Source organism: Patagioenas fasciata, chromosome 1 (assembly GCF_037038585.1).
Source record: "Patagioenas fasciata isolate bPatFas1 chromosome 1, bPatFas1.hap1, whole genome shotgun sequence".
Taxonomy (NCBI): domain Eukaryota; kingdom Metazoa; phylum Chordata; class Aves; order Columbiformes; family Columbidae; genus Patagioenas; species Patagioenas fasciata.
In genome coordinates this window covers 12,969,294-12,993,207 of record NC_092520.1, presented here as the reverse complement: position 1 = coordinate 12,993,207, position 23,914 = coordinate 12,969,294, and the positions used below count along the sequence as shown (strand labels likewise).

The window sequence follows — 23,914 nt, the reverse complement described above, 5'->3', positions numbered from 1 at the left end:
GCAATTGAAGTTTCTAGATTTCCTGGTGCAAGATTACGAGTAATCAAAAAGTAACCACACGCTGACTACTAGAAAGTGCTTACTCCAGCAAAACGGCAGAGTGAAAGGGAATAACTATCATAAATGTTCCTGGTAGGCAATGTGAGAAGGAAGTTTTATCTTAGGAACCAATTTACTGATTAAAAAACCTCAAAACCAAAAGGAAAAATTAAAAAATCCCTTTTAATATCCTTTCCTCACACAATCTGTATTTTACTAACAGTCTGGATCTTATTCTCCGCAGTAATTTTCTTTTTGAAAGGCAGTGGTTCGGGACATGAGTTTCTGTGGGTTGTTTTTTTTTTTTTTGGTAGTTTTATTTTACAAACAGTAAACCCCTGTTCTGAGTAGTCTGGCACCCAGTAGAATTCTTTTAAAAGTGTGCCATAAACCAAAACAATCACTACACAACAGGACAGTCTTATGATACTAGAGAAATAAGTTAGCCTTTCTGTATACATACTCAATATAGTAACAAAAACCCTGTAGTTCTGAGCCTTTCCCTGCTTTTTCTTGTATGGTGGTAATTTTGCAGAGAAAAACACAGCGACTCCTGTAAACATTTTGTAATTCCTGAATAAAGGGAGGGTGGAAATGCTATGACTTTTTTCCCTGTACTTAAAGCTATTCTCCACTTTTGTACAGGATAAAGGTGCCTATGGTTCTGGCAGGCAGTGGAAGAAATACTCTGCATCATCTGAGCTGTTTGTTCCACTCGGATCCAGTCTCTTCCGTACACATTTCCTAAAGGGAATTACTATTCGGCTCCAAGAATTATTAGTTGGCTGCTGCAATTTCAAACATTGCTAAAAAGTGCAACTGCATCATTACATTCTTATGTTCAACACTTACAGCTCAGAATTTGTCTGCAAGTAGCTTTCACACACATAATAATCACTGTTAAAAACATAAGCTTTAGTCTTCTGCATACAGAAAACCAGCACAGATCATGTATCTCCTGTAAGGAGAAGAAAGTTTCAAGGTCCAGGAAGCTGTCATAGCCGACAAAATTGGTTTCAGCTGTTTGGCTGAAGAACGTGACATTGGATTTTATGTCGAGCTATGCACATCTGTAAAGGCTTCAGAGCTGCACAATTTCTGGAAATTTAACTTCGCTGTTGAAGAATCACCTTGCCTGATGTTCCTTTGTACTTCTATAATTCTGCAGTTTAATAAAAATCTTACTTTTGTAGGTTTTTCACAGTTTGTTTACCTGTACCTGTATACTTCTCTCGCTGATGACAGCCTTCTGCATACCCCCTCGCTAACGACCTCTGTGAGACCCAGTCCCCCCTCTGCCTCAGCACTATCTGCTGCTGGACGGGCTGGCCAGGAAGCCTCACCCCCAGGAACATCAGCTTTCAAACCAGCTGGCCAGGTTTTGTACAGTCTTGATCTGATTCCCGGCTGTCCGCACAGCCTCGCAAACCTTGCAGAAATGCTCGTCCCAGAATGACGTGATGTGGACCTCGTACTTCTTCCTCCAGGTAAAATACTTCCTGTAGTTGGCTTTGTTTTTATCAAGGAATTTCAGGTAGATGGCCAGCAGCTGGGGGCTAGGGAAGTCATCAACATGGATGAAGGAGTCGGGGGGGATGAAGCGCTCGTAGTTGGCCCTGTCGGGGCCGAGAACGATGGGCACGGCACTGGCGGCGAAGGCGTTTCTCCAGAGCTTCTCGGTGATGTAGTCGGTGTGCTGGGAGTTCTCGAAGGCCAGGTAGAACTTGTAGGCTGAGACGGTCTCCACCACACCGCCCTCGGGCAGCGCCAGCCCCCGTGCCCCGTACACGTCGATGGCGACGTGCTCCTTCAGCTGGCGGTAGTAGCGCACCCGGGCATGCTCCTCATTCCAGTTGCTGATGACCCAGGCCACCAGCCGCGTCTTGCGGGGCAGGACGAAGGGCCGGGGCGCCGGCAGGGCGTAGAGGTACCCATAGGGCACGAAGATGTCCGAGTCCCGCCGGTAGGACATGGTCCAGTTGAAGATGCTGGCGAGTGCCCACAGGTCGGGCGAGTGCGAGGGCGACTCGAAGTTCATCCATACCCAGAGCTGCCGCGGGGGCCGCGGCGGGGGAGGCTGGGGCAGCTCCTGGTCGTGTAGCACCAGGTCGCGGTGGTGGAAAAGCACCGCCTGCGCCTCGCCGTACAGGCTGCGGTTGGATCTGAGGCGGCAGCCCGTGATGTTGTAGCGCCGCCGGCAGTCGGCCGTGCCCCGCGGGCGGCCGAAGGGCTCCCACCACAGCAGCACGTTCACCTCGCCGCTTCCCGCCGCGGCCCGCGGCTCCGCCGCCGGTTCGGGCAGCCCGGCGTAGAGAGCGAGGGCGGCGGCGGCGCCCAGCAGCCCGGCCGCCAGTGCCCAGCGCCGCCAGCGCAGCCGCCGGCAGCACCGCCGCGGGCAGCCGGGCCGCCCGGCGGGGCAGCGCCGCGGGGCCGGATCCATCCAGGCCGCCCGCTGCCGCCGCTCTGCCCTCGGCGGCCGCCGCGGGGCAGCCGCGGGGCCGGGGCCAGCCAGCTCATGCTGCGGCTGGGGCTGCGGCCGCCGCCGCCTCTCAGCCCCCACGCCCTGCCCCGGCAGCGGGGAGGTGCCGGTGCCGCCGCCCCTCCCGGCCATGCCCGCTCCGTCCTCCCCGGGCGGCCGAGGGCGCCGCCGCCGCCCGGCGCCGCGGTCGCCCGCCCACCGCCGCGGCCCGGCCCTGGCTGCCGCCCGCCCCCCCGTGCTGGGCCGCGGTGACAGCGGCGCTCGGGCTCCCGGCGGGGCACCGGGGCCTCGTCCCTTCCCCTCCGTGCGGCAGGTGCTGCGATGGCAACCCTTGCTGCCCGGACCGCTCGGTTGCTTATCCCCGGCTCGGGGCCACAAAGTGAATTTGTGTCTCGGCACTCGGAAAGGCTCCCCTGCCCCAAGCCCAGACACGGGCACAACCAGGGAGGGGTGCGGGGGCGGCTGGCAGGGCACCCGCACCCTGGGACGGCAGGTGGGAGCACGGGCCAGAGGACCCGTGTGTACGCTATGAAGGCAAACGCAGTCTACTCTCTCCGTGCCATCTTGCCCAGGAGACAGCAGGACTGCTCCGCTGCTTCCCATGCGCCGTCTCACTTGTTTCTCCCAGTCCGCACCTGAAATAGTGAGAGATTTTAAACTCCTGCAGAAGTTTTTCACCACAGCAGCTGAGCTATGGTTTACATGCAGCATTGGGAGCCCTTGCAGAGATACTTTGGAAGTAGCAGGGGATTTTCTTTTGAAACAGTTGCAATTTAGAGAGTGAAGTTGAGAGAAGCTTTGAATAAACCACTTACTCACGAAAAAAAGTTACAGCAGCTACAGTAGCTTTGAATTCCTGTCAAATTCAAACAGTTTCAAGCACCTCTAAAAGGATGAACAATTTGAAAAACTAAAGGAAAGAAATTAAAGAAGAGGATTTTTTGTCCTTTTAAAACTTTCTTAGAAACATGGATGGTTAGATCAAAATTGTTAAATCTCACAGCTGTTTAAAAACTACAAAACCTCATGGTTACCAGCAAATTACTTTTTCCAAAGCTGGACTATAACAGTATATCAGGCTTGAAACTTTTTTCTCCAAGTCGTTTGTTTCAGTGATCTAAGGGGTCATTGATTCCCACAGTTTGGAGACTGTTTGTACAGTTCTGGGGAGTTGCCAGCTCTGACACTACACACATTCATATCCAAGACCTATAGATCCAAGGTCATCTCTTATACATCTACTGAAAGCAGTGGAGTTACACCAGGCATAAGTTCTCACTGACCATTTGGATTGCATCATAGCTTTTACATAACACATAGGTCAAGGCCCTGTGACTTGTCTCTAAATTAGTAAAAAAAGTTATTTGAGCCTGTTTACAGCCCAAAATAAAGAATAGTTGTGTGTGAGTTTGGTGTTAGGCTAGTAAATGGGTCAAGTGCATCCATAAACTCATTAAAAGTACTTAAAGAACTAAAGACTGGACATGAGCCGGCAATGTGCAGCCCAGAAGGCCAATTGTATCTTGGGCTGGATCAGAAGATTCTGCCCCTCCACTCTGCTCCAGTGAGACCCCACCTGGAGTCCTGTGTCCAGCCCTGGAGCCCTCAGTGCAGGAAAGACATGGACCTGTTGGAGAGGGGCCAGAGGAGCCACAGAAATGGTCAGAGGCTGGAACAGCTCTGCTGTGGGGACAGGCTGAGAGAGCTGGGGTTGTTCAGCCTGGAGAAGAGATCCAGGGAGACCTTATTGTGGCCTTTCCAGTACTTGAAAGGGGCCGATAAGAAAGATGGGGACAGAATTTTTAGCAGGGCCTCTTGTGACAGGACAAGTGGCGATGGTTTTAAACTGAAAGAGGGGAAATTCAGGCCAGACATGAGGAAGAAATTTTTTACAATTAAGGTAGTAAAACACTGGCCCAGGTTTCCCAGAGAGGTGGTGGATGCCCCATCCCTGAAGACATTCAAGGCCAGGCTGGACGGGGCTCTGAGCAACCTGATCTGGGTGATCTGTCCGTGCTCATGGCAGGGGGTTGGACTAGATGAGATTTGAAGGTCCCTTCCAACCCAAACTGTTCTATGATTCTGTGATTCTATAAAAAGTGCTTGCAGCCTTCTGTTGTCCATGTTGTAAGCACTCATAAAATATAAGAAACGCCAACAGCTCTGGGGAGAGTTGGTACCTTACTGCCTCTGCTCCAAGGTGACGTTTTGGCTAGAAGGGATCTCTGGAGGTCATTAATCCACCCTCTCACTCAGAGGAGCACCATTGCCAGCCCTAGCTGTGCTGGACGTACTTCTGACGTTGCCCAGCAGATGGCTTGCTTTATTTTTGAGGAGAGCTCACATTCAGCTTGATGTTCATCTAGCCCCCAGGTCCTTTCCAGCATGCGTCTTAATCAGCCAGTCAGTTCCCTGTGTGTACCAGTGCATGGGAGTTTTCTGCTCCACATGCAGAACTTGCTCTTCTTCCTTCCTGCACTTTCCAAGGTTTCTTCTGGCTCACTCCATGTTTCTCAAGGCCTCTCTGAAGTTGCACAAGCCAAGATGTCAACCCTGCTTTCTAATTCAGTATTGTCTGAAAAATAGTGTGCTAGCCAACAGCAGCAAAACCAAATCTCTTAGTGCAATAAACATGGAACCTATCTTGACAAGTAACACTGACTTTAGTCACAAAATGGGAGTCTGGAAGAATTATTTTACCTCATTAGAAAACTGCAAACAAATGTAGAAATACAAGGCTAAAGGAAAGCCAAGTCCTCTGAGGGCCTGAGCTGTACCTAGAATCAATCCAGAACCCATCCACTATGATGAACACTACCCTAGTCTGCCTTAGTTAAGGATTCAGAGTGGTCCAAAAGCTCTACTGTTAGTAATTTTACCTATTTCTACAGATAATGTGAGAAATTTCGGACTCATGACTGTCAGTGGGAGACCTCAATTGACTTCTGTGGAATTCTGATTAATTCAATAAACTTGACAGTATCAGCTGCAATTGCAATTCTTATTTTCCTTCAGGAAAGTAAATTTAAGTATTGATATATGACCTTGGAGGAGTCTTTGTCTAGGTAAACTTTCATTTCCATTGCTTGAAGATTTGATGCTGAGCCATTCCAGTTCCAAAGCCTAGCTAATTACATTGAAGATGCCAGGCCTTATCCTACAAAAGTAGAGCCAACAAAAATGTTGGCACTAATTCAGGATTTATGTAATGTTTCGGGACAACTCAACATGGAAACCAAGTAGTGACAAATTTGATAAATAAATAAATAATATCTATATATATATGTATGCTTTCCTTGTGGAGATTACTAGCAAGAGCTGGCTAGTTACTTTAGATTTTTTGCAGTCCCACAGTCAAACTTCAGCACGATGTTCAGCTGCACTGTAATGGCATCCACTTTGAGACTATTGTCATATGGGAACAAATCTGTTGAATTCTTTGGCATGAGATCAAAATTAGGATTTCTGTATTTGTCAACTCACCTAGAACTAAAGCTCTGCACTACATATTGAAGAAAGCTATTGCTGAAATCCACAGTAAGTTACAATGGTATATACAGCATGGAAATACAGTATTATTTCCTATTTGTCTTATTATGGCAAATAAGAATTAGCTCAATTTAGATGAGAGGACAGTAGCCTAAAATGTTTATATGAGTAATACTGTCACCATAAGTTCCTTTTCATGTTACATCTGCCTCTGTGGAGACTAAATACATGCATACATGTTGTGAGGAGTCCACTAGTTCAAAAGTCCTCATAGAATTTATATCTACAGCATGATGAAAACAATTTTCAAGGCATATTTTTGAATTTCTACAAATGACAGGTCCAATTGTTTTGCTATCGCTATGTGTTCTTCAAACTCCTCACAATGTGCGAGACAACAGCACAGAAATATATTTTAGTTTGATATTCATCTTAGTCACTGTCCTGGTTTTGTTGAAAACAGGTTTCTCTTTTGGTGAATTTGCCTGTCAGCTGGGGCCTTCATGTTAGCTGCATTTTCCTGGAGAACCCAACACATGTTTTGGTTAAACCTAGCAATGGAATGCAAACTTATTGATAAGCACAGATGGACATCTCGCAAGAGGGGCAACGAGAAACTGATGACCGAGAGACTGACCAATGGTGTATAACATTCCATTCACGTGAATACTTCATATAATAGTGGGAGATCACGAGGATCTCGGCCCTTTTTTCCCTTTTGCCCTCTTTCCCTTTTTTCCTCATGGCTGACATTAGGAGAGGACCTTGCTGGTCGTCCCTGCGAACTGAGGCCTAGTGAGAGACTGAATCCAGCTCCGGTTGGCTACAGAGTCTAATCCAGGACTTTGGGTGCTGGCTCTGCAGTTGCTGAGACTTACAAGATTGGTTTTGTATATTTTGTATTATTTTCTCTATTCTTATCAGTAGCATTAGTAAAACATCTTTAACTTTTCCAACTCTCTTCTCTCTGTCCTTCTTTCCCTCCCGATCGCCTGTCCTGAGTGGGAAGGGGGGAGAGGGAGGGGCAAAAGGGGGAAGTGGGGGGGAGAGGAGGCTAACAATACATCTGCCAGGGTTTGATTGTCACCCCGCAGTCCTAACCCTCGACAGTCACTACTGAAAGTAACAATAGGTGTGTATTCAACTAACAGTCCAGCAGCCTCCTAGAAATTTTGGTGTAGTAAACTTACAAGCAAGATGTGGTGTGTTGCTGTAGTGTGAGAGACACAGGGAACGGCCTCACTGTCAGGACCAGGATTGGAAGTCAGGTGTCCTCAGACCTGTGTGTACACGAGGGATTTATCTCCCTTTTGTCATGTCTCATTTCTTTTCATGAGAAGAAACATCACCATGGCAGCATGTCAGTGGCATGATCGTGATCAGCTACTGGGCGCTGGTAGGGTTTTGTCAAACAGTTTTGTTCACTCTGACTTGGGAAAAACTCCACAGATGTCACATTATGCACAACATAATGAAGGTTGAGTAGCATTACCAGAGGAAACACACCCGGTTTTGCCTGCTTTGGGTGTAAACCATCCCAGCAGAAAGCTTCACGTACTCAGGACCACACCGATTTCTTAGCACTGTATACACAACCTGGGGAACTGTGGTTTAGCTGCTCTGTGGAAACCAGAGTAAGCTCTGCTGTTGCTGATAGTCAGGAATTTAAACCAAAATGCTGGCCATTAGTAATGAAGCTGTTGCAAAATGGAAAATATTTTGCTTATTTGAGGGTTAAATGTTTGACTTTTCTAACAGCAGTAAATATTTTTGCCTAGAGCTTCCCAGCTGGCTTCCTCTTCTACTCTGACTCACTCTGTTTTGTCACACTTGAGAAGAATTTAAGCCTAGAAAAGTCTTTGAAGTTATTTGTCTTGCAAACACAGTTTTAAAGGTGCTGCAAGATGTGGCTGTATTTTCAGCTATCAAGCCAGATATTTTGTCAATCAGGGAAGCCCTGTAGAGTTTTTTATCCTAAGAAAATGTGAGCAGCTTCAAAGAGCAGCAGGCTGCTGTCTGCCACCAAGATGACACTAGAATGACTTTGAAATCTCTTCTTCATAAATAGTCTCCGTGGTTTTAATGCAAGTTTTTGCTAAGTAAGAACCTAAATGCTGTATGAAAAACAGTTATAAAAGTTCTGTTCTGTATAAATTGCATACTGTATTTTAGCAAAAAGTTTAAATGCCTGTAATTTGATTAGCTAGTGTTTCATATTCAGGATTAAGATGTTTCTGCTTGGAAGTTTAAAATTCTGAAATACGATGAGAGACAAAAGAACCAATTGAAATTTGATGCCTGCTGTGCTGGATGAACGGCTTCTCGACAGACAAGCCCATGTTATTGCACATACGGCAAATGCAATATTAAAATATCCTGCCTGGCTACAGTTCTGCTTGTGAATGTGAGCTGGGCTGGATTAAAACTACATAAAGTTGATGTTTCCAGGTCAAGGCACAGGCATGAGCAAAGGTGTTGTGACACTATGGTTGGAGGATCCTGTCACAGAACACTCTTCAACCTTCCATTGCAGCTCATGTTTGTTGTTCACTAGTGTAAACCAGAGCCAAAATCAGAGGCAAAAATTTTGCTACCAAAACCACACGATCCCTGGATACTTTGACAAGCGTGTGTGTACCAGCGAGTCTGAATTTGGCTCTCTGTGGATATTTGTTGGCAGTTATTATGGATTTCAGTCTTCCTTGGTTTTTGGAGCTCTGGACTGCATATGATGCTTTCATTTTTTACTCCATGAGCATCCCCCAGGCCAGAGGGCAAGGGTTTGTGATAGAGCTTGTCTTCAAACATCTTTGAACTCCAAGCATCGAGGTGATGTTTCAGTCCAGGAGATAAGACTAGCTCTAGTTTGAAGTAAATCTTCTAAACCACATGTAGTCTAGTGATGGGGCTCTCAACACCAGTTGCTTTAATCACTTGTCACCCTCCTGTTGTGCTTCATTGCTTGATAATGTAGATGTAGACTTTGAAAGACATCAGTGTTTGATCACTATTATTAATACATGGAAGCAATGATAACACTTCTCTTTCAAAACAGCACTATTTAGTTTGGAAATGAAATAACATTAAAAAACTAAGAGAAAAGGGTAGCTGAACAGTTAGTAAAAGACTGCTATGTTAAAATTTGAGCACAATTAATTTAAATAACCTGAAACCCCATTTAATAAAATATTGTAAATATACTATAAACATAGTAATATTAATACCATTACTATAATACTATGCAATGTTATCATATTTAAACAAATTGCTTAGTTTTATTCAAATGAAAGATGAGACACATAAAAAGGTCATGAACATGAGTATTTCAGACTAACTAAGAATTACCCAAGCCTCGTAACTGAAATTAAATATTCAGTAGAAAAGATCTAAAAGACATTTCTCTGTTGTGCAAGGTTGCTCAACAAGAAAGAGGAGCAAAGGCACAAATGAGATTCACAAATCTGCCTTTGTTGCAGCAAAACTGAGCTAGTGAAGCAATCCAGGACAGACTCAGAAAATATTTTCATTTGGAAGATTTTAAAACAAGATCATGAAAAAACTACTACGGATGAGAAAACAGAGGAAGAGTAGAATAAAAATAAAGCAAGGAGCAGAAGCGAGATGCAACAAGCTTAACCAAAGTCTCTATCTGAAAACCCAGTGTTTTTTCAGACATTATTGTGTGGTTCATGATCAAATTTGCATTTTAAAAGTGAGAATAATGTTTTCAAAAGCAGCTACTCCTCCAGTGCCTCAGGTGCAGTTTTCAGTGCCAATAATTACTTTTTCTTTTAGAAGCCAAATGGAAAAGCTGAAAAGCGTTGGCTTGGAGCCAGCTAAGGTGTTGTGGGTTTATTTTTTTTTCCCTTCTCACTGATATAAAAATAAAACCAAACTGACGGTGTCAGAGAAGAGTTCTAGACAATCAAAAACCGAACATCCCATTTCATTCACAGATAATCGAGAAAAGCAAAGGGAAACAAAGTCTAGCTTTGCGAAGTTGTTACTGAGACTGTTCCTTTTTTAACAATATTCAGTGTGGTTTAAATACTTCCTTAGGATCTGAGAGGCCCAGAAGCAAATCACATCTCCACCTCTTCAGATCGCACCTTAGAAAAGATGCGAATTACCAGGCTGAGTTAGCACTGGGAATAAGGAACTCTTCAACTCTGATTTTAAATTATCCATCAGTCCTAGGTAAGTTTTTTCACAATACAATTCCCTCCTTAAAAAAAAGTAACATTTGTTCATCTCACAGATGTGCTGGAGGGATGTTTGGGAAGAATTCTAGCAATGAAAACTGTAGGATAAGCACTAAGTGTTATTAAGTTGGAAAAGAATGTGCTACAATTATTCTAGAAATATGGCAAAGACTGATCATTAAGTTAGAGTGTTAAACACGATGACAGAAATGCCTGGTCCACTACTTCCTCACCTGATCATGGGTTGTCATCTCCCTCCTGTCACTCCTACTTACAGTTCTGCTCCTCAGGCCAGCCAGGCAAAGATCACAACTCTGTATTTCTTGCATTACCACAGCACTTCTGAAACAAACATGGATCCTTCTAGACATGGCACAAACACAGCTTTTGCCCCACTTTTTGAGGTGAATCTCATCTCTTCCCAGCAGTTCTTTGTCCTCAAAGAGAGGACACATCAGAGTCATAAAAGTCAGTTCCCCATTTCCTGTGCCAGCTGTGCAAATAAGAGTTGACCTACAGGATCCATCCATTCCTCAAGCCCTACCTTCTCACCAGTAGGACTGAGGAGAAACCACCTGGGAACCTAAGCCTTTGCCTCACCCTACAGCAACATAGTTATGCTTGATATACCCCATGTCTCCCCTGGAAGTACTGTTGGTGTCCGCACGGAAGAGCAGCATGGGGTAGCAGTCCAAGGTCCAGACAAGACTCAGCACGATCGTCACATTGTCCCAGCTTTCAGCCCCACAACAAACCTCCCCAGACCGCACTTTGGGACAGCAAAGAGGCACTTCCACCTCCCTGAGCTGGGACTCTCCAACTATTGCTCTTCACTTCCTCCCATAAGGCTCAGGCTCCGCCAGCTCAGACATTTTGCTAGAGAGAACTTCCAGCCTCTCCTCTGCTACCAAAGCGGACACTGTTCTGTAATGGCAAATGTCACTCCCTTTTCTGGTACCTCCTCCAATCATCCAAGACCGTCCAAAGCTGGTTTATACAGTACCTAGAAGGATCCACATTTGTTTCCTAAGTGGTGTGGTGATACAAACCTAACTAATGATCATTTGGTATTACCTCCCTGTAATAATGGTTAAGAGTGAGAATAAAGTGACAGGTTATTTCAGGTTTCATGGTGTCTCTGTGGTTCTTTGACGCTATGATAACTCTTATACAGACAGAGACATCCCAGGCTTATTTAGGTTAAACTTTTATTACATCAAGCTAGATACTGAATCACAAACTCTTGGCTTATGAACTGCTCAGTTTAATGAATGGACTAGGCCTAAGGTATTTTAAGGTATGTACATGACAATCTTTTGCTGAACTTAGAATGACTTTGGAACAGAGAAGCCTAAGACAATGTCAAGTTTCACAGTAGCACATTTTTGTCAGAAGAACATTTTGTAATCTTTGGATTGTGATGTCTTCAGCACTGGCTGAAATATGGATCCGATTTGGCTACTACAACATCTGACAAAAAAGCAGTACAAGGATATGAATAGAATAACGACAAAGAGGAAATAGTTCCCTATTCAAGCACAACCTTCTTCAAAACCTTAGAAATACTGATCTACATTTCCAAAGGCAGACAGTCATTTTGATGTTTGATTTGAAGCATCAAAACAGGCTCGGGTCTTCAAAGCACAAAAGTTCAGCAATCTGGAAAAAAACAAGACCCACAGTAAGGGTGGATGAGACACTACACAGTGAGCCCCCAAAACCACCAGTCACTTTTAGGGAAAGGTAATGAATGGGAGGAGCAATAATAAACGCATTAACTTCAGTAAATTAAGCAACACGGCTACACATTATTTCTGTCTCCTCTGCTTATTTCTCCTACATATTTTTTCCTTCATTCCTTTTGGTTTGTACCCCTGTGTTGCTGAACTGTGTTCTCCTTTCTCCAGTTCCCTTGAGGAATTCCCAACCTTCTGTCCTACATCTCCTCTTTCATTCCTCTTGTCTGTGCTTCTTCCTTTTCCCTTCAGTGGTGCCTTTTCTTCTGGCACTAAACACAGGAGGGTCTTCTTTTTAGTCCATTTCCACAGCCTGTATCTACTCTATCTCCCAACTATTACCGCTTCATTTCTTTCCCAGATCCTTACACAGAAGAAGGGGTGTGAATGGAAATGGTCTGGTGAGTACAGGAGCCAAAGTCAGATTGCTTCCAGTGTTTCTCTTGTATTGTTTCTTCTCTGTCAGCCCTTCTCTCATGTCACCTGCCTATCCTGCTGCAAACCAAGCAGTATAGCTAGTGAGGAGAGCACCACTTCTCTCTAGCAGCAGCACTTGGGAATAAAGATACATCTAAGTTCACAGTATCACAGTATCACAGTTCCCAAGAAAACCAACAGATCCCATAAATTTCAGCACCTAAATCAATTTGAAGAAACTGCTTTGTTTTAAGGCTGTACTTCTCTGACAGATCTTAACATGAAATGGAGTAGATCAGGATCTTTGAGAACTCGGTGTGACTTCACTAGAAGCCTCAGGTATCTGAGTTCAGTCAACATCCACAAACCCTGAGGCAATCTTTGGTTGTATTTTCTATGGTGTAGCTAGAATTTTCTTGGTTTATTACCAGAAGTGACTTCAGTTAATACATAGTATAGACTAGGCCTCGTATAATCAAAATATTCCTACAAGCACTACTTCTAGAGTAAAGGCAGCCATGGCAGAGGACTGCACTGGTTAAATGCTTCTTACACCAGCAATAACTTAATTCATGTTGCTGTTGTAACTAAGATCCCACTATCTCCAGAGCTCACAAGATCAAGAGAGGAAGGAAGGTGTTAGTCAAGCAGCCAGTTGTATTTTTAAACCACTCACCCCCAATAATATAAGAAGCAGCTTTGTTTAATAGCAAAATATGGTGAGTTCACATACTCTGCAAGCTCATGGCACTAACAATATTCCTCTTACAAAGCTAATGGACTTGGTGTTTCCTCAGGGTTCAAAGCTCTCACCTTCCACTACAAAGTTAATACATTTGACTGAAAAACAGAAAGTGGGCACACGGAGAAGACTACACTAAACTCTACCAGCTCATAAGGAACTGATCTGCTCCATAAAAGCCACACTCTACTGACTGTAAAGAAATACATGCCCAGAGCACCAGCTGACCATTGCAGGCAAATGCTAAAATGCCTGAAATGGTACTTAGATCAAGTGTTTTTTAGGAGGTGTGTTGGACTGAGGGCTTTTCCAACCATTTGAATTGGTTAAGGTTGGATGTTAAGAAAGGCAAGTAAGGTTCATGATGCATAGAAAACCAACACTCGCCAGTCATCAGTAGGCAACAAGTGATTATTCCACGGTTAGAAAAGGTTTCAGCATATGAAATAAGGTCACTCAACATAGCAGACCTAAACAAGTTCCTTATGGAACTATTTCAAGTCTGTTGGCTACTTAAAGGAAGAGGTGGGTTAGCTCTGCAAAAAGATGTGAAGAGGTGAGAAAGACTATATAGGTAATCTGATGAAAAATAACATTGAAAAAAGCAGATCTATGAGATATCTATGAATTATAAAATAATATTACCCACTGCAATTTTATGATGAGGTGTTATGGTGACGGTTTCTTATTATTGACTCTTACTTTTCATTCCTCCATGCCTTGAGTAGAACTGAGGCTGTAAAAGTAAACTGTTCTTGTTCTGTGACACTGGTTTCAGGTTTCTGAGGGAGAAATTCTTTTTCGCACTCCAAATTCCTTCCAGAGCCACTGTTAAGAATTTGTCAAAATAATACCGTTATAACTGACTACTTCAACTTGTTCTAGAATTAATGTAAGTTTAAGAAGACAGTCCTTTTGGTCTATACAATAATTAGAAGTAGTTAAATAGAGCATCACGATCTTCCTCTGTAGGTAATGAAAGGAGACTGACATTTCAGAGAGCAATTCAGATTGCTAAAGGTATATAATGCCCTCTATCATCTGTAGAACAGCTTAGGACTGCCAGGCTGTTAACTGAAGAAGGAGGCCCCTGATCTTTTACGTATAAGAAACTGCAGTAATTCCATTGATGCATCCAGCATGAGGTATTGGTCATACTGGAATGTCAAATGCCCTCATAAAAAATAGCAGAACAACATCCTCCCCCAAAAACCCCAAACCAACACCACCAAAACAAAAAAGCTAATTTATTTTGTGGAAAGGTTATAATTCACTAACCATCCAATTTATGTAAAACAATAAGCTTACTAATCATCTAAACTGTGTAAATCAGTAACCATCCAACCTGACAATTGTTTATCAGGACCCAGGCCACTTAAGGAGCATCTTTAATTCTCCAGACATATGAAGATTAAAAAGGAACTAGGTACTTGCTGAATAATCTCTACACCAACACCTGTTTGACCTTATTATACATAGCATTGTTATGCTATGCATATAACATATTAAGGTATACATAAGATTTATCCATTGAGTTTGTTATACATTCATATTACACATTCTTGTAATTAATTTTTTTATAGTGTTTCTATATTACCTTTAGTACTTTAAGCCTTTGTAACATACATTTCACTGGAGGACTCCCCAGAAATCAGGAGAACCTATATAGCAACATCCATTCATATAAGAAACTGAAACATTCTAGACAATTTTGATCTATTGGCAAATGAACACTGTGAAATACAGTTGGGTTCAGCTCTTAGTAACACTAAATGCATGAGCAGATTGAGCAGACTGATGTTAACATCTGCAATTCTGCTACTTGTCCAGAACCCCATTACAGTCAATGGGAAAAGAACAGGCACTTACAGAGCCAGTACCTAGGAAAAGTAAGAAGAATTATGTTTTCAAAGTGCCCTTTTCTCTCCACTTACTGTAAACAGAGCTAACATAATAGTTAATTTGCAAGTGTGTGCCGTAATTGCCTAAGGAGCCTAATCACAGTAATGGAGTTGCAGGTTCAAATGGTCTTTACAGGATATTGACTACATCACCTAGCTTAGGTACATTTTTGGCTGTGAATCCAACTGTTTTACATTAATTTTCAGTGACATTAGCCCTGGGTCTCAATGCTACATAAGAGAAAACATAAAGACTTCTTTCAAAATTTTCTAAATTTGGAAACAAAGGCAAAAATGCCCTTATTACATTTGTGGAGCATGTAATGACTAGGAGGTGTAGTAGTGCACTTATTCCAACATAATGCAGCTTCATATAACTAAGGAACAGCTATACCCTATGGAAGGGAATGTGGGGTTACAGAAGAGGACCTGTGTATTGTGGAACAAAAGCAAAATTAATTTAGGAGTAACAGACAAAAAACAGCTCAAGGTCCTAGTCCTAATGTTAACTCTAATTCATATTCTAATGTAGCTCTAGAATAAGTAAATTATTCCCGCTCCATAGGCCACTAGTGATACAAATACTGAAATATCATGATCAGATTTAGTATTCACAATTTAAAAGAGGAAGCAAAACAATGGTGAGAGTACCTAAAGAGGCAAACCCAAATATATATTAATAAACCTCCTCTGGGAGAAAATCCTGGATACCAAAAAAGGCACCGTTATATATCCAAGAAAGGCTGAATCATGAAAATCCAAATTATTAATCAGGCTTTTGTTTTGTTTTTCAATACACCAACCACTAGAACAAACTAATGAGAGAAGCTGTGGAATAACCAGCGTTACTCAGTGAACTATAGAGAGATGTACCTAATAAGATACAATAGCTTGGCTGATAAAGGTAGTAAGACCTTGTAGTCAACCAGATAAGATGACCTATCCTTAAACATTACAAACTTCTCAAAACTGATTTTCTACAATTAGATTAATAGATCTTATGGCTGCAAGCGACCACCAGCATGATGTAAGTTTTGTCTTACATGAATCACATGGCCTCAGGCTCCTTGCACAAAGACTAGCAAATGAGCCTCGGCCAAGGCTACCAGTTTAAATACAAAATATTTAAAGTGTGCATTAAAAAGGGTGTATCTAAGTGTTTTTTGTTACATTGTCCCAACATAAAGTTCTTTTCTTCTTAAAAACCACTAATTATTTCTACTTTGATCTTACCTCATTTTTACCTCCAGTTCTCAGAACTTCCAATAGTTTAGCTAGACCGACCCCACCTTGTTCCCTCTTAGACATCCATTTGCAATGTCATTTGCCTACTGTAATCAAGTCTCTCCATAACCTTTACACTGCGTAAACAGACTGATCTTCTAATTGTTTTCACTGTTTTCCTGTCCTTTATTTACCCTTCTCATTCTCACCTCAACTTGCTCTTGTCAACGCCAACTTCAGTTATGAACAGCAGAAGGGGACAAAGTATTCTAATAATTACAGCACTTCTTTCAAAGAAAAAGTTAACAAAACCTCCCTACTGCCTGGCGTTTGTTTACATTTTACTAAACTGATAGATCATATAGAATTATCCATGTTGTCTATGGTCCTGTAATTTCAGACTAAAACCAAAGAAGTAATAGAGACTATAAGCAATTCTTCCATTTCTAAATGTTCCCCATGGATGCTTCTAAATATTCTGGGATGTTTTTTCGTAAATAATAACTTTGCCACAGTTCCTCAGAACAATGTACATTTTATTCACCCTGAAAAATGCTTGCTATTTGCTGATAAGGAGGATTACCTGCAGCTGGGTGTTTAACTTGGCATGCTTCTTTCCAAAAACAAAGCTCTTCTTCTAGTATTTCTTTGACCCTCCTAGATGGCTCAACATATGCAAGTTTCTTCCCTGTTAGTAAAACATATTACAAAAGAACCAGTTATTTTAAACCCCCGGAATGCTAACATGCTTTGCCAATTGTAATGTCACTTTAGAATAGAATCACAGAATCATTTCAGTTGGAAGAGACCCTCAATATCATCAAGTCCAACCATTAACCTAACACTAAACCATGCCCCTAAAAACCTCGTCTAAATGCCTTTTAAACACCTCCAGGGATGGTGAATGCACCACTTCCCTAGGCAGACCTGTTCCAATGCCTGACAACCCCTTCTGTGAATAATTTTTTCCTGATATCCAATCTAAACCTCCTCTGATGCAACTTGAGGCTGTTTCCTCTTGTCCTATCACTTGCTACTTGAGGGAAGAGACCAACACCCTCCATGCTACAACCTCCTTTCAGGTAGTTGTAGGCAGTGATAAAGTCTCCCCTCAGCCTCCTTTTCTCCAGGCTGAACAGCCGCAGTTCTCTCAGCTGCTCCTCATAAGACTGTTATGCTGCTCTGCTTCTGTTTTTAACACTGTTGAAAGCAAATAATTTACAAATAGGTGGCAGGGTTCAGCCAGGCCTTGCTGTCCAGCATGGCGCCATTCCCAAGGGCAGGAGCGGGGTGGGCAGGTCTCGGAGGGGAGTGCTGGTGTGCTGTGCTGAGGAGGGAGCCAAGGCTACCCCGGGCACTGGCGAGACATGGCTGCTGTGTCTCCCCAGGGCGAACAATCTAAGGCATGATGAGATCTCCAAGGAGACGTGCTCGCTGAAGATCTCCAAGGAGGTGAAGAAGGATTAGGGCATCTCATGGGGCAGGGGAGTCCCCCTCTGATAGGGCACCGTTTTGGTGAGATGCGGGGGGCTGTGGGCGATCAGGGGTCCCAGGCGCGGTGCCCGCGGGGACCAGCGGGGGAAAGGCCCGGCCGCCCCGAGGGGACACGCCGGCGGGGCCGGGGTGGGGACGGGTAACGGCGGCCCCAAGGGGCGGTGAGGCGGCCCCGCCGCCGGGCCGGAGGATCGCGGCGCTCACAGGGCTGCCCGCCGGCCGCCGCCTCGCCGCGCACGCCGCTGCCCGACTCCTCGACCGCCACCGCCAGCAGCTCCTCGTTCGCCGCCCTCATGGCCGCCACCGCGCCCGCGCAGGTAGGAGCCGGGCGGGCCGGTTGCCCCAGCAGCGGGGGCGGGCGCAGGCGGTCCGGCCCTGCCCCGCCGGCAGCAGGGAGCGCAGCGGCGGGGCCCGGAGCCCCCGCGGGGCAGAGCGGGGTGGGAGTGCCCTGCCCGCCCTCCGCCATGTTAGGGCTGCGCCTCGGCGGGCGCGCGAGTGCCGTGGGACGGAGCCACCTGCTGCCGTGTGCCCCCGAACAGCCCGGGGTCGCCATTGCACGTCACAGTTGGGGCCTTTTCCCCCTTCCACAGCCCGGGGTTTAACAGAGGGAGCACCTCCGAGGCGGGGTGCGGGCAGTCCCCATCCCCAGGGGACTGCGGGCCGTGCCCACCTCGTGCCCAGCTGGGACGCAGGGTGGGTGCCAGTCCCAGTTGTCGTTAACGGCTCTGCTCTCGGGTATCAGCGGCTCCTCCTTTTTGTCCCTCAGTGTCACCACACTCGGCAGCAGGCAGGCATGAATGTCTTGTACCCTGTGGGGTGTTGCCACTGTCCTCATCTGAGGCAATGGCGACTGATGGAAATAGAGATGAATCCAGTTTCACTGGATGGATGATGTAAATCTGCTAATACTTAAAAATACTATCTTGATTTTAATAATGCTTTTCATAAAATGAGGCATCTTGAGATACTGTTTGTAGGAAACAATTACCTTTCCAATATAATAGGCCCAGGCAGGATCTCTCAGCAAAGCATATTTTATTAATGGTTTTGCAAGACCAGGTGTGCTGCCTAATAGTAGGCACACAGAATAGGGCAAAAAGCCCCTGCTTATATCCATCCTAAATCTGGGCCGCAAATTTCTTCCCCTATTCCCAATTAGTGGAGTATTTAAGGGTTTACAGACTACCCAACACCTGCCTTAGTTTGCCTGTCTCATTCATCTAATTCTAACAATCTCCTCCCTTTACTGATTTATTTAAAATACGGATTCCTGGCTCTTTGGTTTCCCTTCCCCCTAGCTTAACTTTTTAAATGCAGTAACCAAGATTGGTCTGAAGAGACTTTGTTTTACATTAAGGATTCATAGTCTGATGTCTCTCAGTCTTTTCCCTCCCGCTGGGGTCAGGCGCCAGGTCCCCAATTTTGTAAAAACAACATTCCTCCTTCAATGGCTCCTTACACTGTTTATTGGACTGAAGTGGACTTGACTCGCCTTGTTTTGCCACTGTTGAAGTTTTGAGAAAGAAGAGCAGCTGGCAGTTAATTAGTCAATGGATAGCACAGCTGGCGCGCACAGGGGAAGCTGTCCCGTTTGCCTGGCAAGAAGGTTTGTCCCGCAGTAGCTTCCTTGGAATTGAGACTTTGCAAACAGTAGTGAAAACTTAAAAGGCACAAACCAATTCTAGTTACACAAATGCATGATGTAATCCATTTCTTTATTTTTCCTTGATGAGTTTCAAGGCATATTCATCTTCCAGAAATGTCCTATTAACAGACTGCCAATAAGCATTAAAAATCATCTTGTACCATTCATAGTTATGTTTTCTAACAGATGTGCTGAACAGGGCTTCTACAAAGGCAGGTGAGAGAGATGCTCTCTAGAGATGCTTGATCAGAGAACCAAATGTGGGCCAACATACCCCAGCGCTGCTGCTGTTAGAAATGTGCTTCAGCTCTGTTAGTGGTGTCTGGAAGGAGTCTGGGATCACTCAGGAAGGCATCTGCACAGGACAACAAAGAGTTTTGTTACAACTCTCATGCTGATTGACAATACTTCAGGTCTTATCTTCAATTTTCACTTCAGTTTGGTTAACATATAGAAGCAAGTTCCTCCACTCTAAAGTTATAGACGGGAAAGCTGAAACTCAAAATCATGCAGCATGCCATTACCATGGGAAAATCCTTAGTGTACTGATTCCCATGCAATATAGATCATGTGCTGGGCTGACAGCATTGCTGAAGTTCTACCAGTATTAAACCACCTGATCAAAAAGATCTACCTGCTGAGAGTAGTTGTTTTGATATTACTGGTACTGAAAAGCGCTCACTCATTAAATACTTGCATTTAGTATTGATTTTTGTCTGAAACTTACACTTGAACCAAGGTGGGGGAAAGGAAAAAAAAAAAGACAGGGGTTGTACATAACTGGACCTCTCAGAGGTAGGTAAATGATCCAGAGAGGTTGATTCTCCAAAAGTTGAAAGACTGAGACATACAGATTGATACAGCTGATGGGAACAGTAACACAGGTAAATTAAACTCTCTAACCAATTCGAAAAATCATACGATTTTTCACTTGTTGGCAGAAGGGCCAAACTGGCAAACATAAGCAACAAATTAAGATATCTCTTGAGAAAATTTATAGCATTAATTAACATTTTTCTTTTAAGTAGACCAAGTAGTACTCAGTGCTAGGACTTGCTAAGAATGCTTCAGATGAAGGGTTCCTGTCTTACCTGCAAACCAGTGAGGTTCTGGCTGGCAGGACTGCAGAGAGAAGCTGCACTCTGGTGCACACTGAAGGCCTCAAAATCTAAAGAAACCAACCAGCCCACTCACCCACCCCCACCAACGCCATGAGTTTGGTTAAATGATGGCAGACAAATTTGTCAGAACTTTTGGAAATGCAACTCAGATGTGAATGCCCAGGATCAGCATCACAAGCTATCCCAAATTAAAAAAAAAAAAGGTACAAAATGAGAAAAGAAATGGTCTGGAAATTAAGGAATTTTGAGGGAAAATACCAGCAAAGTTCTCAAACTTTGCTGATGTCCTAATATTTGAGTTAGAATGAGAAATTCCCATTGGGGATTCAAAGATGGAAGAGAAACACTGTTGAGTGTGTCCTGAACTAAATTAGCTGTAACTAAATCTGACACAACAGTATGTTGGCTGTTTATCCTCATACAGTTGAAGTTTACTTGTTCTAACTAATGCTGTATCCATGACATTAAAACTTTACTCCTCAGCTTAGTTTGTAAGGGAAAACTAAACAGGATCATTAGAGAAAGTAATTTCTTTGAAAAATACCATAAAAAAATAAACTGAAACTGTTTTATCATCCTATGAAAAATGCTTTTAATTGATGAACAGGCAATTGCACTGATAATTGAGCTTTCAATTAAAAATGACAACAAAATACTTACGGTTGAATATTTTATTTTATAATGAGCCTTACACCAGGATCTCTAAACATGTTATGTATCACCCAAATAAGTTACATTCATTCTGAGCTCTCATGCAGTTTTGAAAAAGTTACATTTCTCAAAAAATAATTTTCAAGTGAGCTGTAATAAACTGCAAAACCAAGGCAGAATTTTCTCACATCAAGTCAATATTTGTTTTCCCTCCCGCTGTGACAGTAGACAAATTACAAAAGCCCCTCCAAATTCGCACTAATTAAATACAGACTGGCTGAGATTACTGAGACTTTCTGAATACCATCAATAACAGTAGTAACGCTGAGCAAGAGTCTGAGCAAGACCACTGAGCTGAGTTGCAAGAAGTGATGTTTTGCCTGAGAATACCAAAATATCTTACATGAAAACTTCATTGCAAAGAGACAGACCACCATGGATGAGTGTGCAGAACACAAAGAAGAGGCAGCAAACCTCACATTCACAAGCGTAACCACAGCTTTTAGGGGGACACAGCATTTATGCAGTCCTCTACTATTTCAAAAAGGTAGTGATATATATCAGTCCTCCGAGCAATGTCGAGGGCAGTTTCATCCAGGTTGTTTTTCAGGTCTGCTTTCACATAGCGGTTCATCAGCAAGAGTTCAAGGGTTTCTCTGCTGTTTTTGTTCCCCGCAGCGATATGCAATGGTGTCAGCAAACCATTCGTCTGGGCGTTGATGTCCGCGCCCTGCTGAAGCAGGAACGCAGCCACTTTGGTGTTGTTCCACTTGCAGGCGCTGTGCAGAGGCGTCCAGCCATCCACCGTCTGCGCATGAACGTCGGCCCCTTGGGCGACCAGCTCGTGTGCCACCTCTAGGTGCCCGCTGTAGGCAGCTCGGTGCAGAGGCGTGTACTGGTCTTCATCGCGAGCGTTCACTGGAGCCAGCTTTTCAGAAAGGAGCTTCCTCACTGTACTCAGCTAGTTAAAGAAAACAGGTAATTTAATCTGAAACTCTGCAAACAAGCCATGTGGCTTTTACTGTTCTGGAGTTTTACGGAACAGCAATTACCATCAGTCTCAAAAAGGTTTAAGTGCAACAAGAAATTTTAAAATTAAAGCAGTTATTGTTACTGGGGTGTGGTGTGTTGTTTTTTTTTTCCTGTTTGTTTGTTTATTTTAATGGGTTTGTGTTTGATTTGGGTGGTTTGTTTTGTTTTCTTTTTAAAGAGATAGAACATGAAACCTACTTGCAATGCCTTAGGAATACCTTTCCCTTACACCTTCTCCCCATGCCCTGTGAAGACAAGTACCTCCACAGAACGGTAGATGGAGCTGGTGTGTGTAAGAAAGACAACTAATTAAAATAAATGTACACAAGGGTGTAATAAGCTGCGTAAAAGGAATCTTGCTTGTCTGTCCATCACTTCCAACAACAAAAATGGTTGGTTTTTTTCCATAAAAATATAGGAAAACAGTCACCCAGTATCTGCATATGGAGCTTTTGAGAAAATAAAATTTCAACTAGACCCCATACACCCAGTGCAAAGGTTTACTTGCCAGGAAAAAAAAAGAAGCCTGGCATGCTTTCAGTATTTAGCAGTTTAAGAAGAGTGCTGTTTCTCAAATTTTGAGCTACAGTCACAGAAAGCTAGTGAATCCAGAGATATTTTAGTGTGGGGGCTACAAAGGGAGACATTTTACATACAGTTGCTTTGCAAAACTGAATCAAACTAGTTCAGAGAGGGAAAAGAATGTCTGGTGTTGATGAAACTGTCGATGTCTGCACAAAATATCATTCATTCCAGTGATACATATGAACAGAATAAATACCTTACCCGATTGTTTTCAGCTGCCCAGAGCAGCAGTTTCTCTGGATTTTTTTCCATTTTTTTTTCTTGCATTTCATACCATTCCTCACTTCTTTCTTGTTCATCATCATCATCGTCAGACTGTCCTGACCAGCAACTCTGAGTTCCTACAGGAATCAAATGCCTGTGTGTCTCCAGCAGTTCCAGTTGGTTAAAATTCTCCAGGAAGTCTTCAAACTGGTCACTGTCGTCATCTTCGTCATCGATTTTTTTGTCCTTATTCATTTTCACTTAGCACCTGTAAGCGGCAGATAGAGAATGATATTTATGAGAGCTTTTACTGTCTTCTGTGCACGAATTGTCAAGAAAACTGACGGATGATGCAGATACCAGTAGCACCACGAACAGCAAAACTCAAGAACAAACCCCACGTTCCTCCACTAAGCCGGGCTCTGCCACGTTCCCCAGTTAATACCCGTGCAGCACAACCACTGTACTATCGCAACATGGATATGGCATCGCCGTCAGACGCGCAGTGCGAGACCGAGCGGCTGTTCTGTTATAAACAAAGATTTGGAGAAAACACATTTTACAGCAGCGCTCGCTCCGCTCCGCCCGGCGCTCCTCCCTATGCTCCCTCTCCCCTCAGGCCCCGAGCGAGGGCCGGGAAGCGACCGTCCGCGGGGGCCGCACCGCCCCGGGAGGGCCTCAGCGACGCCAGCGGCAGCCCGTCCCCTGCAGCCCGCCCCCTGCAGGCTGCCGGCCCCAGCACTGGCCGCCACTCCGGTGGCCCGGCCCGGCCCGGCCCGGCCCGGCCCCGCTGCGCTGCCGGGAACACACCTGCCGCGCGCGCCCGCCGCGCTCCAGGGGCGGGGCCACGCCAGAGGCGGGGCCACGCACTGACGGGTGCACGGCCCCGCCCGCAGAGCACTCCTTCCGGTCCGCGCCCGCCAGCGGACGTGACGGCAGCGGGAGGCGGGCTC

General features: G+C 44.4%; 3 protein-coding genes across 5 annotated transcripts; all 3 read right to left on the bottom strand.

Annotated features, from left to right (window-relative positions):
* Window positions 1–329: 329 nt before the first annotated feature.
* On the bottom strand, window positions 330–2,494 carry FUT4 (fucosyltransferase 4). Its single transcript, XM_065850692.2, has one exon. The coding sequence runs from the start codon at window positions 2,477–2,479 to the stop codon at window positions 1,394–1,396; it is 1,086 nt and encodes a 361-aa protein (XP_065706764.2). The 5' UTR covers window positions 2,480–2,494; the 3' UTR covers window positions 330–1,393.
* Window positions 2,495–9,309: 6,815 nt separating this feature from the next.
* C1H11orf97 (chromosome 1 C11orf97 homolog) lies at window positions 9,310–18,189 on the bottom strand. 2 transcript variants are annotated; one of them, XM_065859361.2, is made up of 4 exons: window positions 17,928–18,189; window positions 16,813–16,917; window positions 13,750–13,932; window positions 9,310–11,868 (listed from the first exon to the last, which is right to left on the bottom strand). In XM_065859361.2, the coding sequence occupies exons 1-3, from the start codon at window positions 18,187–18,189 to the stop codon at window positions 13,793–13,795; spliced, it is 507 nt and encodes a 168-aa protein (XP_065715433.1). In that variant the 3' UTR covers window positions 9,310–11,868; window positions 13,750–13,792. The 2 variants fall into 2 exon arrangements, with proteins under 2 accessions (XP_065715433.1, XP_065715441.1); XM_065859369.2 differs by having other exon boundaries at window positions 13,754–13,932.
* A 2,956-nt stretch (window positions 18,190–21,145) lies between these two features.
* ANKRD49 (ankyrin repeat domain 49) lies at window positions 21,146–23,898 on the bottom strand. 2 transcript variants are annotated; one of them, XM_065832455.2, is made up of 3 exons: window positions 23,772–23,898; window positions 22,959–23,229; window positions 21,146–22,101 (listed from the first exon to the last, which is right to left on the bottom strand). In XM_065832455.2, the coding sequence occupies exons 2-3, from the start codon at window positions 23,214–23,216 to the stop codon at window positions 21,643–21,645; spliced, it is 717 nt and encodes a 238-aa protein (XP_065688527.1). In that variant the 5' UTR covers window positions 23,217–23,229; window positions 23,772–23,898; the 3' UTR covers window positions 21,146–21,642. The 2 variants fall into 2 exon arrangements, with proteins under 2 accessions (XP_065688527.1, XP_065688538.1); XM_065832466.2 differs by lacking the exon at window positions 23,772–23,898 and adding an exon at window positions 23,525–23,686.
* Window positions 23,899–23,914: the final 16 nt, after the last annotated feature.

Bases quoted from the DNA above. Each gene is read 5' to 3' on its own strand.
- FUT4 (XM_065850692.2), bottom strand. From the start codon at position 2,479: ATGGATCCGGCCCCGCGGCGCTGCCCCGCCGGGCGGCCCGGCTGCCCG.
- C1H11orf97 (XM_065859361.2), bottom strand. From the start codon at position 18,189: ATGGCGGAGGGCGGGCAGGGCACTCCCACCCCGCTCTGCCCCGCGGGG. The intron at 16,918-17,927 runs GTGAGCGCCGCG...TTTTACTAACAG, and splicing joins GGCGGCCGGCGGGCAGCCCT to GGAAGAAACTTGCATATGTT. The intron at 13,933-16,812 runs GTAATCCTCCTT...AATTCTTAACAG, and splicing joins AGTTAAACACCCAGCTGCAG to TGGCTCTGGAAGGAATTTGG.
- ANKRD49 (XM_065832455.2), bottom strand. From the start codon at position 23,216: ATGAATAAGGACAAAAAAATCGATGACGAAGATGACGACAGTGACCAG. The intron at 22,102-22,958 runs GTAAGGTATTTA...TTCTTTAACTAG, and splicing joins GGGCAGCTGAAAACAATCGG to CTGAGTACAGTGAGGAAGCT.